General features: G+C 35.9%; 1 protein-coding gene across 1 annotated transcript; it reads left to right on the forward strand.

Moving 5' to 3' along the window:
• Positions 1-22: 22 nt before the first annotated feature.
• On the forward strand, positions 23-13,163 carry chkb (choline kinase beta). The gene is made up of 11 exons (XM_053501070.1): positions 23-369; positions 3,176-3,284; positions 3,397-3,510; positions 5,702-5,835; positions 5,915-6,019; positions 9,033-9,091; positions 9,630-9,717; positions 9,932-10,040; positions 11,115-11,206; positions 11,389-11,470; positions 12,013-13,163. The coding sequence occupies exons 1-11, from the start codon at positions 158-160 to the stop codon at positions 12,067-12,069; spliced, it is 1,161 nt and encodes a 386-aa protein (XP_053357045.1). The 5' UTR covers positions 23-157; the 3' UTR covers positions 12,070-13,163.
• The last annotated feature ends 3,160 nt before the right edge of the window (positions 13,164-16,323 follow it).

The raw sequence follows: 16,323 nt of genomic DNA on the forward strand, positions 1-16,323 counted from the left end.
TGTGTGTGTGTGTGTGTGTGTGTGTGTGTGTGTGTTACGCGCTAGAGCGGTTAAATAGTCCGTTTGGTGCCACTGAGTCCCCATTATTAGCCCTCGGTAGCGCAGTACAGACTCTCTCTCCCGGTCGGTTCCCTCAGTGTCGCTGATAATAATAACGATGATGACGAAGAACACAGCGGGAAACCCCGCGCTTAGGGAGCTGGTGGATATGAACGGGGAGGAGGACTCCGAGGCGGAATCGTACCAGGACGGCAGGACCGAGGGGGTGGACCAGGAGACCAGGAGCCGAGCTTTCACCTGGTGTCAGAGCTTCCTGTCCGGGGCGTGGAAGAGCATCAGTCTGGGGGAGTTTGAGATCAGCATCGTCAGGTACTGCAAGTCATTCAGCTGACACAAACAAAGTTATACTTTTATAGGATCACATTTATACACCAGCACGTGCTGCCCTTATTATTATTGCTATTGTTGTTATTATTATTACGTCCTTTTTGTTTTTCTGATTTTTAAAGTGGCTGGATTGTTTATCAGCCTAAAGATGGATTGTCTAAGAGACAAATAGCTAGGAATCTTAAAATCCCTCTTTTTTACTGGAGACAGGAATCACCAGTCACGATACTCTACATACGATATGATCACAATACCTATTAATCGATTCGATTAATATTGCGATTCTGTAATGGTATCATGATTAATCGATTTTTATAAAAGATTACATATTTATGATTTTGCTGAAATTTAAAAAGGAAAAGTGTCAGAATTCAAACGTTTTATGCCGTAACTTTATTCCACAACTTCAACTGAACTAAAGTTTCATTAAATTTAAAAGTCTGGTTCTTATAACATTAGTCTTCTCACTTAACCAAACACACCATTTAAACGATACAAACTAACGTTAAAGAGTTTAAACTTCAAATTAAATGAAAAAAATTTTTTTTTACCCGTATTCCTGTTACCTCCTCCGTCATAATTGGTGTTTATTACCAAAATTAGCAAATAAGTCACAGAAAAACCTATCAATAGTTTAGAGTGTACCACCTGTTCTTGTAAAGAAACAGCAATGTTTTACCATCTTAAATGCCTCCAAAGTCTCAAAACTCAACTTGACAGTGATTGTGCGGGTTGAGTGGTTACAACTATGCAAGTATGCATGCTGCTTCTAACACGGGCACGCGGGTCTGCTAACGCATGTGATTTTTAGACTAATTGGCGCACGTGGTTCTGTGTAAAGTATAATGAGGGGGTTTGAGACAAATTCGCTCACAGAGTTTAGAGAAAAAGAAGAATAGGAGGCTTTTAATGGGCACACCTTTTCATAATGTAATGCCATAAAAATTGTCCTGTTGCACCACTCAAAAGCTTGTGTACTCTACACATGATCCGTCATGGATGACTAAGCTAGAATTCCTGTCACTGGCTGGTTAACTGGTGTTTCTATTATAAATGTAATAAATCGTAGATAAAAATAGATTGTTGGTGTCAATGTGGCGATATGTAAATCGACAAATGAATCGCAATTCATAACCGAATCTATTTTTTTTTCTCCATTTTCTTTTTTTTTACAATTAACAGGATTACAGTTTAAGATAAAGTCGAACCAAAATGTTTACTAGAGGTGGAGATAATAACTGCAGTCATTTATTACGATTCTGTTGATGTTGAGGTTCACACCGACCTCAAAACCGACAGTCTGTTTGCCTTAGAGGTGGTAAAATGTTGCACTTTCTGTATAATCCTACAGGTAGTGTGCTCTAATCTATTTAAACGTGCAGACAGCACAGCATCTCGTATGTTCGATTTGTCCACCTTAAATAAACCAGTGAAGAAAAGTAACATTACTAATAATGAACTAATAGCTAAACCATGCCTGCTTAAATATTTAAGAAACTTTGGTGCGTACATTTTATCAGCAAATCGACCGTATCATAAAGGACGGATAAGGACAGTTGCCACTGTTGGGCCCTTAACCCTCAACCGCTCAGATGTATAATGAGACATAAAACGTAAGTCTCTCTCAGTTAAGGGAGTCTGCCAAATGCCCAGATGTAGATGTGATGACATGTACAGTCTTACGTAAGACTTGCGCCCAGATCAGGATCAGCGATTCACCTCTGGAGCCTTGATGTGGTGTGTATGTGTGTGTTAGAATCCGGTGACCTGGCCCGGTCAAGTTCAACTTGAAATGGTGATAAGGAGGCATCTTGTTTCCTCATCTGCTACTAGTTGATTGGTGGAGGACAGATGTAAGGCAGGTGGTATAAATGTGATGTAAGGCAGGTGGTACAAATGTAAACTTTGTGCGTCTTGGTGTGTCTTTTTTTTTATTTTAATGATCAATTAATACATTTTCTATACATTTATAAGTAAATAAATAAATCCTGCCCAGCCCAGAAGTTCTTAAAGTTGAGTCTGTAAGTCAGAAAATCTGAAGACTCATTGTGTTTACCTATCTTCAAACACAACGGCTGCTTCTTGTGTTAGTTTCAGTGGCCTTGATCACATGATCTGGTGAAAAGCAGTCGTTTCGGTCTAAACCGTCTCTTCTGGAGTCGCGTAATCCAGGATGTAAAACATTGGGTCTGGTGGTAACGTCTGCCAGAGCGTTTATAATCAAGCCAAATAATGATGAATCACTGGGTAAATTTACACCCACAAACACATGATGAGACATCAGATAACGGTGTATGTTGAGAAACTTAATTTCTTCATTTGTTATTACTGATTTTTATCAAGCTCCATCTGTTCTTTACAACATTTCTGAAGGCAGCACATTAGCAGATTTATGAAACTGGGATATTTACAACTATCTTATCAGTTATGATTTAATGTTCAACCATACTGCCAGGTAATGAGAAACAAAATAACACAAGAAGATTTTATTGATCGCCTTTTATTGATAGCGTTGATTAAGGTGCACAGTGTGATGGTGGATTTATGTGTAAAAATGATTCCTCATGCTCCCAGAAACACTTTCACTATTTAAGTCTTTAAAGGAAAAAATCTCTATACAGTAAATGTGATTATCTGGTCGTTCAGTAAATTTAAGTTGTCAGCTGACTTCATTTTATTGCACACATCGCTCTGGATGAAGTGGGTTTTTTCATGGTCACTTCTAAAAGACTGATGATGAAATGAAATAAATGTGAATGATTACTGTTCTTCCTCTGTGTGTTTGCAGTGGTGGACTCAGCAACATGCTCTACAAGTGCAATCTACCCGATCACGTGACTCCAGAAGGGGTTGAGCCATCCTGCGTGCTGCTGCGAATCTACGGGGCTATTTTACAAGTGAATACTTTTGCTTTTCTTTACCATCTAAAAAAAGTGTCTGTGAAATATTGATGTTTCGGGCATTATACGCTGTCCTTCATGTAGCTGTATATGTGCTTGTGTGTATTAGGGAGTGGACTCCTTGGTCTCAGAGAGTGTGATGTTTGCCATTCTAGCAGAGAGAAAGTTGGGTCCTACGCTCTATGGCATCTTCCCAGAGGGACGTTTAGAAGAGTATATTCCTGTGAGTCTGGTTTCACACAAACCACAGAAATGTGGACAGTTACATTCAGCAAAATGTGCTGACAAATGAACACACACAGGTTTTTCTCAATGAGCTTACACACATTTGACATGTCCGTGTACATTTAAGACTGCCGGCAGTAGGTGTAAAGTCAGATTATTGACAGTAACCACTCTAAACTCAGTGACTAACTCGGTGCAGTGGTGTTTCTGATTGCCTCTTAGATGGAGAAGGGTTATCAGGGGATCGAAGCAGTCTTCTACAAACATACCATTAATAACATGATTATAAACACCGTACAGTACTTACCCATACTCCGTCTTTTCTAAATCTGTATACTGATTTATAAAATTTGGTATTAGTCTTTATGTTGAACAAAATGTAACTTACTTTTGTTATTACTTTCCTTTAGTTATTGATAGTTTGATTAATTACAATTGATTTAATTATTTAGTATTGGTAGTGTGGGGGTTTCACAGGAACAGTGGTGAATACTTATGCAGTCAATTTATTGCAAAAACTTAACCAGTTTAACACTTTGCAAACTATATACAGAGTGGCCCAAGATCTAGATCCATGGGATGGTTTTAAAACTAGTGATAGAAGATGGAATAGAATCAGCCCTAACACACAGTCAGTAATCTGTTAAAATCTGCCCAGAAAAGCATTAAAGGAGGAAATCATCCCTGCATGTAACACCATCAGTCCTGATACTTTCAGAAATGTTTAGCATAATTGCAGAAAAGTAGAACAGCATGCTCCGTTTCGGCAGTGTAATACTCTGTTTCGGCAGTACAGTATTCTGTTTCGGCAGCATAACACTCTGCAGTTTTATAATACTCTGTTGCAGTACAATATTCTGTTTCAGCAGTACAATACTCTTTCGGCAGTGTAATACTCTGTTTCAGCAGTACAATACTCTGTTGCAATAATATAATTTATTGTTTCACTAGTACAATATTATGTTTCACTAGTACAATATTATGTTTCACTAGTACAATATTATGTTTCACTAGTACAATACTCCGTTTCACTAGTACAATATTATGTTTCACTAGTACAATACTCCGTTTCACTAGTACAATACTCCGTTTCACTAGTACAATACTCCGTTTCACTAGTACAATACTCCGTTTCACTAGTACAATACTCTGTTTCAGCAGTATAATTTATAATGAAATAAATTGTTGCAGTAGTTTAATACTTTGTCTCAGTAGTATAATACTATTCAGTAGTATAATGCAATAGTAGTTTAGTAGTATCAGAATTATTTAGTAGTATAATAATAATGTATTTTACTACTGAGACAGAGTATTGTAATACTCTGCAGTAGTATAATACTCTGTTGCAGTTCGTTCTAGTAGTATAATACTATGCAGTAGTATAATACAGTAGTAGTATAGTAGTATCAGAATAACCCTGAGACAGAGTATTTAAATACTCTGCAGTAGTATAATACTCTGTTGCAGTAGTATAATACTCTGCCGAGCAACTTGCAATTTAGCATATCAACACGAGCTGTGTAGCAACTGCTTTAAATATGTTTTCACATAAACATGTAAGTGTAGCTAAGGTCTATTGGAGTACCCAGTCTGTGGGGGTCTGCTGAGCTGCTGTGTTCACTTAATCCTGCTAATCAAGTATTAAAAGAAGCTCCAAACGTGCTGCGTGTGCTAGAATTAGTTTACCTTGCACTGAAGTAAACACTATACCATTCTTAAACAATAAACTAACCATAACATGTAGAACAGAATTGTGAGTCTGAATTCACAGGAGATACAGTTTCTCTTATGAATTTGAAAAACTGTCAGGATATGTGAAAGCACCCAAGACAGTTATCAGAAGTCTCTTTGCTTTGACTCACTGATCTGCGTTTAATGTGTAATGGGGGTTTGGGTTTGATTGTACCACTGGTGCAATTTTGGCCCTTCAGGACGTGGCTCCACAGGGCCTCTGGATGTGGTGTGTGGCACCAAAACACTCATAGTGGGTGCTTTGGATTGTCGGGTGGCGCTTCTATGGATCAGTCTTGGGTACTCACGATCCTGCCACTAGTTATATGAGTTATATCACCCACTATACTCCAGCAAAGTGTAGTCCAGTCCACCCAGCGGTGTTGTTAATGTTATGGACCGATTGGTGTATGTGTTTTAGTTTAATGACTAATAACTTGTGTTTTTCTGCGGCCTAGAGTAAGCGCCTGTGCACTGAGCACTTGCAGCTCCCGGACATCTCGGCTGAAGTAGCAGTTAAGTTGGCCCGATTCCATCGCATGATCATGCCCTTTAACAAGGAACCCAAATGGCTGTTTTCCACGATGGAGAGGTAAAAGCCGCTCACGAGATTCACTGAGACCTACTGTTACACCAGTGATTTTTACACTGACCATCTGCTTTCTGTTCAGGTACATGGAGCAAATCAGCAATATTACATTTGTACGGGAAGCGCACGTCAAAAAGTTCAAGAAGCTGATGAAGTATGATCTTCAGGGTGAACTGGCAAATCTGAGGTGAGAGGAAATAAAGGAGAGATAATGTACAAAATGATTAGGATGAAAATGGGGAACATGAGTGATATAAAGACGAACCACGTCATTAAGGTGTGAGGAAGAACAAAGAAAGTGCTGCATTGATTGAATTCCACATGGTTACATGATAAAGGCCAAAATTGATCTGAAATATCTGCACCAGGTGTCATTTTACCTAGGTGTGTGTGTGTGTGTGTGTGAGCGATTTTTGTGAGACGGATTATGATCTTATCGGGCTTATTACGTGTAGTACAGGTACAAGGTCTGTGTGTGTTGGAGGTCAATGTTTGTGTGTGTGTGTGCAGAATCTGTCTGCTCATACTTAGCCTTCTCAAACACTCACACAGACAAACACGAACAGGCAAGCATTACAGGGGGGTAGAATCGAACTATTGTACACAAGTGTGTGAATGAGTGAGCGTTTGTTTGGGAGTGAGTATGTGATGGGAGAATGTATTTACAGTAGATGTGCTTCTGTAGAAATTTTTTAAGAAGCCATGGGCTTGGAATTTTCAGGCACAATTCCCACCAAGTGAGCCAGTGTTATTTTAGTTCAGTGGCTCTGTACAGTCTTTCTCCAGGGCAGGGTCGTGTCTGCCAATCAGAAACTGCTAGGCTGTTTGTTACTTTCCCAGATTACGGAGTCATCACACCATATTAATGTTTACTCTAAAACCGTTATCCTAAAAAACAGTTTTTACTAAACATGAATTCATGTTCAAATTCATGAGATTTTAAAGCAATACTGCACTGATATCTATCAATGTCTATATCGAAACCATAAATACTTAATGTCTATTACAGGAGTATTGAATTAAATGTAAGGAGGTCTGGTCAATAGAATTTTCTTCAAGCCACGCTCGGAATTTCATGTCTGTGTTAGGATTCAGATCTCTCTCTCTCTCTTTATGTGTGTGTTTATGCAGTCAAGTCTATCAATGTAATTTCCATATCATTTTACAAACTTCCTTAAACATGTGAACAATTTAAACTTTGACATCCTTGTACATTTCCTTGTATTTGTATAGAATACAAACAACAATATTTAATCTATCTTAATTTGCCTATTTGCTGCTGTAAATAAATGTAAAAGGACTGGTTGCTCTGTCATACCTGGCTCTCAGTTTGAGTATTTTACACGCCCTCACCTCGGACTGATGTGGATATGTTTGCTCTAACTTCCTGTGTTTTGTTTCATGGCTCCTTTATTATTCCCACAGTTTCAGAACATACGGTATGGGCCAAACTTGTTTTAAATTAGCATACATTGATCTGTTCATTCATCTTTGATTGTTCAGTTTTCAAAGTCTGCTTTCCTTTTCTTGGAGTAATGTTGTGTCGCGGTTTTGTTTCTGTTTCTTCTGCACACTCTGCCTATACATGGTAAACTATCACGTTGATTGGCTCTGTTGAGTGACATGTCTAGCCACACCCACCTTGAGGGGAAAAAGGCTAGATTACTGGAATATTATTTATTTTCGTTTATCAGAAAAGTGTCAGTTTACGGATTAAACCATCTTAGGACCAGCATTTTTTTTTTTATTTTTTTTTTGCTGCTGTTTATAACAGTGACATTATTTAGAAGTAACTTGTGTTTTTATTATGTTTGGTGTAAGCCAAACATAGTAAAAAGGTTGGGGTAGAAGATCAGTATAATAGGAAGGACAATGGTAGTTTTGAAAGTTTTTTTAAAAAGTGTTTTATTTAGTTTGATCCTCAAGCAAACTTTAGACGAATGTCAGACCTATAGTAGAGTGATATAGAAATATGTTGATTGGACATTTCATAAATCATTAATAATGCAAATAACTTTGGGCAGGTTATGTGACACATCACATTTAATCAGGTATTAAGTACTAGTTCAATGAACTCCATTTTGTATAAATGTATTACTTTATTATGGCTAGTAAGAGTTTGTTTATGATGAAGGCTTCAAAAAAATCTGTCAAAATTCTATTCTTAGAATATTTAAATGAAGATTCCATGATGTAGTAAAAAGAGAGAGAACCGTCAGCATCATTTGACACTAGGATTCATCTGCTAACCCTAAAAATAACTTTGCCATGTGTTTTTTTTCTTAGGGAAAAAAAATAATTTTTAAGCATGTATATCTATCACAGCTGGAGTAACTAGGTTGGGTTGTGTTCGTTAAAGTGCTTTAAAACAATGTTTAAGATTAAAACATTTTCAATTCTGCTGAAGAATCAGGAAGACAATATTTATCAAATTATAAATTTTTAATGAAATTGAAAATTTTATACCTTTTACCTACTTCACACTATTAACCATAGCATAAAGCTAATCTGTGCGACTTAATACCTGACTTTATATGACACAAATTAATTATTATTATTATTATTATTATTATTTTATTTTTTATTATTATTATTATTATTATTATTATTATTATTATTATTATATAATGAATGGGTAAATATGTTTCTTTTTGCTTGTTTAGTCCAACAGGAAGGGAGGGTCTAAAGGTAATTTGGGTATGTGTTACATTTGCAACAAAGAAAGGCCCATGTTATGCAAATCCTGTGAAGCAGTTCCAGCTCACAGCTGTTACTGACAGTAGAAACGTCCATAGTTGTTCTCCTTCAGCTTTATAATAGGCTACAGCAGTCTGGAGTCAGCATGAACATACAGTATTGTTTATTCTACCGTAGCCTATTATAATTTAATAATTATTTAAAATTTTTCGGATATCCTAAAAGAATCTTAAAAACAGGTTTTACTTAATGGTTTCTCATAACTAGCAATCCCACCGGTATTAAGGTTTATAGCACCCGCCGTGTTGGTGTTCCTTATATCTAAGTGGAAGTGATATTATTTAGATATAGATTCTGTAATTACACATCCTGTAACACCTTTCCCTTTCTAACAGACTGAGTCTGGTGTCATGACAGCTTCATATACTGTTATGTAAAAAGATGGCCTTTTAGTCATACAGTATGTGACTGTAACATGATATTGTCCTCTTCTTTAATCATAGAGCGCTGCTGGAAGCGACTCCTTCACCTGTTGTCTTCTGTCACAATGATGTACAAGAAGGTAAATCTCGAACTCTCCTTCACTGTTACATTTATACACAATGATATCTAGTTGTGTGCAAATTTTAACAAAGTTTGCATATTGTGGATGTTTTATATATATATGTTTAATTAAAATCTAAATTACCTAACATAACTCTCATGTATATGCCATTAATGCAGTAATTAGTCCTAAAGGAAAAGATTACTGCATAAATGGACACACTTTTTAGAATTTGGACATTTCTGTATTGTAAATATTTCTTGCTCTTTAGAATATTCTAATATTTTGAAATGTTTGGTTTTCATGAGCTTTAAGCTGTAATCATCAAAGTTTAACCAAAGAAAGACTTGAAATATTTCACTTTATGCGTAAGTAATCTACAATATATAAAAGTTTAACTTTTTTAATTATATTACACAAAAAAGCTTTTCATTATATTATTTTTTTTATGTTTATGTAATATATAAAAATTTGTCTGTTGTTCATACACCTAATTATTTTTACACCAAATACACCCACATAATTTTTTTAACGACTTAGACTTCCTCTGCTTTAGGTAATATCCTGATGTTGGAAGGTCGAGAACAGGATTTCTCTGATAAACTGATGCTTATCGACTTCGAATACAGCAGCTACAACTTCAGGTGAACCTGAAAGATTAAGTCTTGATAAGAAAAGTCTACTGCATTCCTATAGTACCTGCAAAACATTCCCACTTCATTGTTACAATTTTCACAGTGCATCTACAGTTTCTAATGTTGTATAATAATTATTCAAAGCGCTGCATGCTATTGTAACAATGATCTGTTTTGATCTGTTGACTCTCGGCTTTGCCCTAATGTTATCTGTTTGGTGCAGGGGCTTTGATTTTGGGAACCATTTCTGTGAGTGGGTGTATAACTACACATATGACAAGTGGCCTTTTTTTAAGGCAAACCTGGAAAACTACCCAAGCAGAGAACAGCAGGTGAGTCTCTATCATCTCATGCATGCCCTTATGTGCCTTCGGGATAAAATTGATTATGCTAAAAGGTACTCTGCTGTGAATTATAAATGAGATTTTTTACTTTAGTCACTTTTTGTTTAAAATTTGCCTAATTATTTGCATGTTGCAATTTTTAAATCAGAAAGTAAAAAACAGACTGGAATAGTTTTGATGCATACTTTAAACTTTATTAATGTTTAATTAACATTAAACTGCTGACTCATACTTTTAAACGCTCTATAATTGCAGGACAATTTCCTAATACAATTAAAATAGTCAAGATTATTCTACTATACAGTATAAAGCTGTAGACAAGCATGCCTTAATATACACCAGTTCTCTTTGCAAGTTTTTGGAAATTTTTCAGATGTTTAACTATCTTTATTTCCAAAGCATAACATATTATGTGAACATAAATATGGTTTTAGATTAAAATAAGACCACTTCCTTAGCACTGATAGATTTTGTAGGCAAAAGGCTATAGAAGGACATGACTAACAAGTGAAAAATACGTTTATCTACAGAAAGCATTTGATACTGTTGAACATAAATTACTCTTAACAAAAATAGAAATAGGTTTAGAGGGGTAAGACATGATTACCTTCGTGGACTTATATGCATTTAGAAGATGAGTTATAAATTGGTTATCTAAATCACGGTGCAAATATAAATAATTTGAATTCAAAACTTTTGGGGAGTTCCTTAAGGTTGGATCATTGCAGTTCATTTTTACAAAGAATTACAAATTATAAAGAAATGATCTGAAGTTCATATATTATTATTGAATCTAAGTAAAATTACATGTAGTATATTAGGAGATCATACCCCAATATCATATAGTAAACTAATGTTGAAATTGCTATGGTTATATATAATAATAATAATTAATATTATTATTATTATTATTAAAAAAAAAAAATTTACCCTTTTTTATTTATTCATTTATTTTGGGAGTAATGGTACCTAATAAATTAAGTTTGAAACCACAGATACGATAGATTTTCTTATAATTATATGCCACTTCTCTGAACATGCTCTTTGCGTTTCACTCTTTAGCTACACTTCTTCAAAAACTACTTGTCCGAGAGTGAAGACACTGTGTGTAAAGACCAAGCGGCCATGGAACAGATGATCGTTGAAGCAAACAGGTATGTTTTAGCTTGGCTCTGTGTTCATCTGTACTTTCCACTATTTTCTGTAATCTGTGCAGACTAAAAGTCTAAATCATACGTTTTGCACTGAAGTTGACTGAAGAAACTTTCCTACACATCTCTGATTTTCCTTATAATCTCTAATAATCTCTCTTTCGCACACATTTACCCATATGCAGATTTGCCCTTGCATCTCATTTCTTCTGGGGACTGTGGTCCATCATTCAAGCCAGGATTTCCAACATTGAATTTGGATACATGGTGAGTAATACAGAATTTAAAACGTTATTATACGAGGGCGTTCAATTCAAACCGGGACTTTTGATAAAATTTCTTGTAAATGAAGGCACAAAACTCTATGGAATTTACAGACGTCTTTTAGCACAGAACTCTTAGCTGCAATAAAACATTGGAATGGTGCAGACATTTTTAAAAAGGTCGTACTTCTGTGAATGACGAGGTGGTTCGGAGCCCCTTGCAGTCATTCCAGTGAACATTCAGCAAGTGGAATGCCTGATCCTTGAAAATTGATAAATAACTTGTCACCAGCTTGTGGTTAAGACGCATCTGTCTGTGGGAACTGTACACACAATCATTTACCGAGAAATAAAGGGAGTTTTTTTCTGCACAAATAAGTCCCAGTAAGACTTGAACACCCTTCATAGTAGTATTAAAGCACACAAGAATACGACAGAGATTGTTGAGCAAAACATCCTCATGATTATGATTTTAGAGTAAATAACTGGAGCGTGGTTTAATGCTCCATCTGTGTGCGTCTGCTTTTTCTTTTTCTCTGACTTCAGGATTATGCCCAGCACAGGTTTGATTCATACTTCAAGCAGAAAAAGCTTTTTGCCTAATCAACTGTAGGAGAAGGCTTCAGGATGGATCAGACCTCAGAGGAACATATTTTCATCCCACCCCCACCCCCGCTTTTTACTATTTTACTAGTGACATAGTGAAAATTACATGAACGGTTCAAATGTGAACATATGGCACAAATCTCCAGGCATACAGCAATATCCATAGGCAGATATGGCACATATTCTTTTATCTAATCTAATCCAAGCACTTGAGTACAGTATTCAGTACTTATTATTTATTGCAACTTTCTGTGTTTTGTTATTTTTTTCTTTTTTTGAATTCATGAGAGCAAGTTTGTGTATAGCTGCACAATTCAGTGTGTACATGAGGGTCCACACTAGTTCTCCTTAATATTATTTCCATATATCATATAATACTGTACACTTTGGCAAACATCTCCTGCTAATTTCCTTCTAAACAAGTATAAAGAGGTGCATAGTTGTATTTTTCAATTGATGTGTGGTCTGAGATAATACAAGGACCATGCACACAGTTTGGTTAGAGGAGGCACAGGAGGCCTCAGTGGTTGTGGATCCAGAAGAGGGATCCATGGACCAGTGCGGCACTAGGACACAAGTCAGGGGTGTTCATCACTGAATATATGTCCTAATAGCACTAGTGAGTGTAACATGTTATAGCTTGTTTTGTTTTATCCAGTAACAAAAAAAAAAAAAAAAAGCAAAAAGAGGAATTTCTTGGCTTTTAGCTGTAGGGGACTGAGACTGCAGCTGAATTATACTCTCATACCGGTGTTGCTGGTCAGTTAGTTATGAAACTCGTTAACTGTTAACATGCATAGTCCAGTGGCGGCTGGTTAATATGGGGCGCTGGGGCCCATCCTCTTATAATTATTAGAGAAAAAAAAGATTGCTTAAACATGTAAATAAACATGTTAAACAAATATTAATGACTAGATGTGCCCAAGTGGAAATTTATTAAATAAATAAATGTACAACGTCATCTGTTGAATGTTGAAACTAAAAAAATTTCGTCTTACCGTAAGATGTAAGATTTCACTTATTAAGTAGATTTCAATTGCACACTCGTAAGCGCCTATAATTTTTTTTTATGGTCGATTTTCTTTTTTTTTTTTTTTTTTTGGGAGGGGGGTTTCTTTATGATATAAGGGCATTTTTCATTTAAATTTCAAAGTAGCATATCTTCTCTTCCCTTCTCTTTACTGTGGGGAAAAAAGGCTAGAGCTTGCAGCTAAGTTTTATAGTGTAAACAAGACAATTTTCACATGGAAAACACAAAGAGGAATTGTGATTCTCAAGGGATTGGGACTGAACAGGTGGTCAGGTTTAGGTTAGACAGGACTAGGTTTAGCACTGATATATGCCTAAAAAATCTTGTCAACTGATAACCTGAACATACTAAATTAGTGGTTCTTAATAAAATACTAAATTCTTTTTTTTTTTTTTTTTTCTTTTTTTTGCACCACGGACCAGATTTATGCAAGACAGTTTTCCTTGGACTGGCCATAACATGCATAATGTTTATTATGAGTAACGAGTAAGGTGAACAGAGCTCGTTAGCAGGATATGGTTTAAGTAATGTCTTTATTGCTTTTACATTTTTTTTTTCCTACATCCTGATGCAGAAGCATTGTGGACAACGATGGGGTTACAACACTTAAAACATCTTTTAGAAAAATGCTGTCTTGTCAGTCTTAAATCTGAGCATCATCCTAAACTCATGTTTAACTCAAATTCACTGATTGGTACCAGCTTTAACAGTATTGAATTGTCACTTTTTTCAGATCTTAGCAGTTGGTTTGCTACACCAAAACTTGAGCCCCCTCATAAATTTTGAGCACCAGCCGCCACTGATCTATACCATGTTAGTTGTTTTATCTTGCGTAGCTGCTTTATCCTGGTTAGAGTAACTGGTTTAAAAATAACTCAATTTGATGGACCAACTAAGTTTATCAAGGGAAGCGTTTGTTAGGGGAGCTGAACATTACTGATGCTCGAAAGTTTAACAGTTCCTAACTGGATGGTTCTCTAACTGGATTATTAGGATAGTATAGAACATTTTTCAGTTTGTGTTTGAAAGACTGTAAGTGAAATACTAAAGGCTAATATTACAGAAAATTCTGGAACTACTTGTGTGAATGGTTATTCATTTCAATTTCATCTCTCTTTTATGTCCTTCTTTAATTTGCGTAAATAACCAGTTTGTCTGCACTATACGGTATATCTGCCTGAACTGCATGCTTTATTACAGTATATGTAGCTTACCAAGCTTGTGACCAGATCTTAGCCAGATTCTTATTTATAATGTCTGTAATTTATAATGTTTTTATTTAATTTATTATTATTTTATTATTGACCTGCATCAGTCATGGATCCAAAACAGACAAAAAAATATAAAAGGCACTTATTAATCTAGATTCGAGTACATACAGATAAAGTCCAAGTCAAAAGGATCATCAACGTTTCAATGTAAATCTGCCTCATTTATGTCAGTTTCGAACGTCCATTGAGCTGGGTCCAGTTTTTATTATTCTTGTATTTCTGTTTGTTAAAACCCTTGGCAAATCCTTTTTTCGGTCTGTATGCACTTGTTTTATGTGGATTATTAGCCTTAATAGGACGCAGCAGCCATTGAACCTCCTAATTACAAATAAAAACATTTAAAATCTGAGCATTTGTGTACATGTCATTTATACTCTTTATAGTGTTACTGATGTTGCACCCAAAAAATCAGCTGTTTAAAAAAATATATTTTTTGTTTTTAATGTGTTTTTAAAATGTTTTTTTTAAATCTGTAAAGCATATTTTATATATATAATATAAATGTTTAAGTACATTATATTTCAGTTACTACTGTACAAAGCTTCAGATAATAATATGCACATACACCCTTCATAAAGGCTAAGAGGCATGTATTTTCTGTCTTCTTGGTGTTTACTGGCGGTTGGCATCCAACATGTTGCATTACTGCCACCTTCTGGTCTTAATCTCCCTCATTTTCCTTTCAGTTTAAATTCTCTTTTTTAGTCCCATTGGCCTTAAGAAATTCTTTGAAATACTTTCGTCCTATTTCTCCATTTTCTTCAAGTGTCTTCAAACTTTATAAATTCCCATTGCTCCACCCTTATGACTATTTGGAGCTAAAAGCACAACTCCCTTATTTCCTAGTTTTGCATTAAAGCATTTGAGTGTTCTTGATTTAAGTATGCTTTGAGCATTTATTTTAAAAAGGAACAGTAAAACCACATGCAGATTTGTTGGTAGACTGCTTCAAATGTATGATGCCGCATTTCTGTTTCAACAAACGTTCAGGAGTGTAACTGTAAGCAAGACCATAAGTACACTGTACAGCTACTTCCTAGAATAGTGTGTAGTAGTAGCAGGAATCATCCAGCTATTTTTAATACAACTTAATCTGTGTTGGGTTCTGGAGGTTCTCTGGAGAGCAATGCTTCAGACACCCTGGATGAGGGGCCAACCCAATGCAGGGTATAAGCACACACACCCAATCATACACTATGGCAATTTGGAAACCCAGAAAATCTACAGAATGTCATTATTCTGTGGGAGGAAACATTACCCAGATGAAACCCACCAAGTAGAGTAGAACAGGCACACTCCATACACAGTCAAGAGGTAAGATTCAAACCCCTGAACTTATACAGTAGGTATGAGGCGACAGGGCTAACTGCCAAGCCATCTTCATACTACTAATAATTGTAACTGCGATAAAGAAATAAAAAGAAAGAAAATATAGTAGCAAGCAACGATGAGCGGGCCCAAGCACCATTTTCACAGCGGTGCTCCAGGAAGAAAATGGGCACACCAGGCACATGTATTTAAAGGGGACATACCAAAAACATTATGACACAATTTTAGAAAAGGGGAGATCAAAAAAGCCCCAGATGCTGCGAAAAAAAAGCATCACACTATGATGTCACTCAATGTGATGTCACAATATGATGTCATTCAATGTAATGTCAATCAATATAATGCCACACAAAGTTATTTACCACTTTTCAGCAGAAGTTCGGCATTGTCACGGCTGAACTGTTTGAGATATCAAACAGCCCTTTATCTCTTGAGATCACATAGGCCTGGTCTGGTGGCAATACCATAAATTCCTTAAGGAAGACCATCAAATTCTAATGGGTGCGTTTGGCAAATGACCCAAAATAACTGACGTCCTGTTGAGTTGAGCCTATGACATGCAATGCAAAAGTCGTTTGGCTCAATGAGCTGTAAATGTGTACTGGGTTTTATGTGCATACG

The sequence above is a fragment of the Clarias gariepinus genome, chromosome 7, assembly GCF_024256425.1.
Source record: "Clarias gariepinus isolate MV-2021 ecotype Netherlands chromosome 7, CGAR_prim_01v2, whole genome shotgun sequence".
NCBI classification, from domain to species: Eukaryota; Metazoa; Chordata; class Actinopteri; order Siluriformes; family Clariidae; genus Clarias; species Clarias gariepinus.

Bases quoted from the DNA above. Each gene is read 5' to 3' on its own strand.
- chkb (XM_053501070.1), top strand. From the start codon at position 158: ATGATGACGAAGAACACAGCGGGAAACCCCGCGCTTAGGGAGCTGGTG. The intron at 3,285-3,396 runs GTGAATACTTTT...TGTGTGTATTAG, and splicing joins TCTACGGGGCTATTTTACAA to GGAGTGGACTCCTTGGTCTC. The intron at 11,471-12,012 runs GTGAGTAATACA...CTCTGACTTCAG, and splicing joins ACATTGAATTTGGATACATG to GATTATGCCCAGCACAGGTT.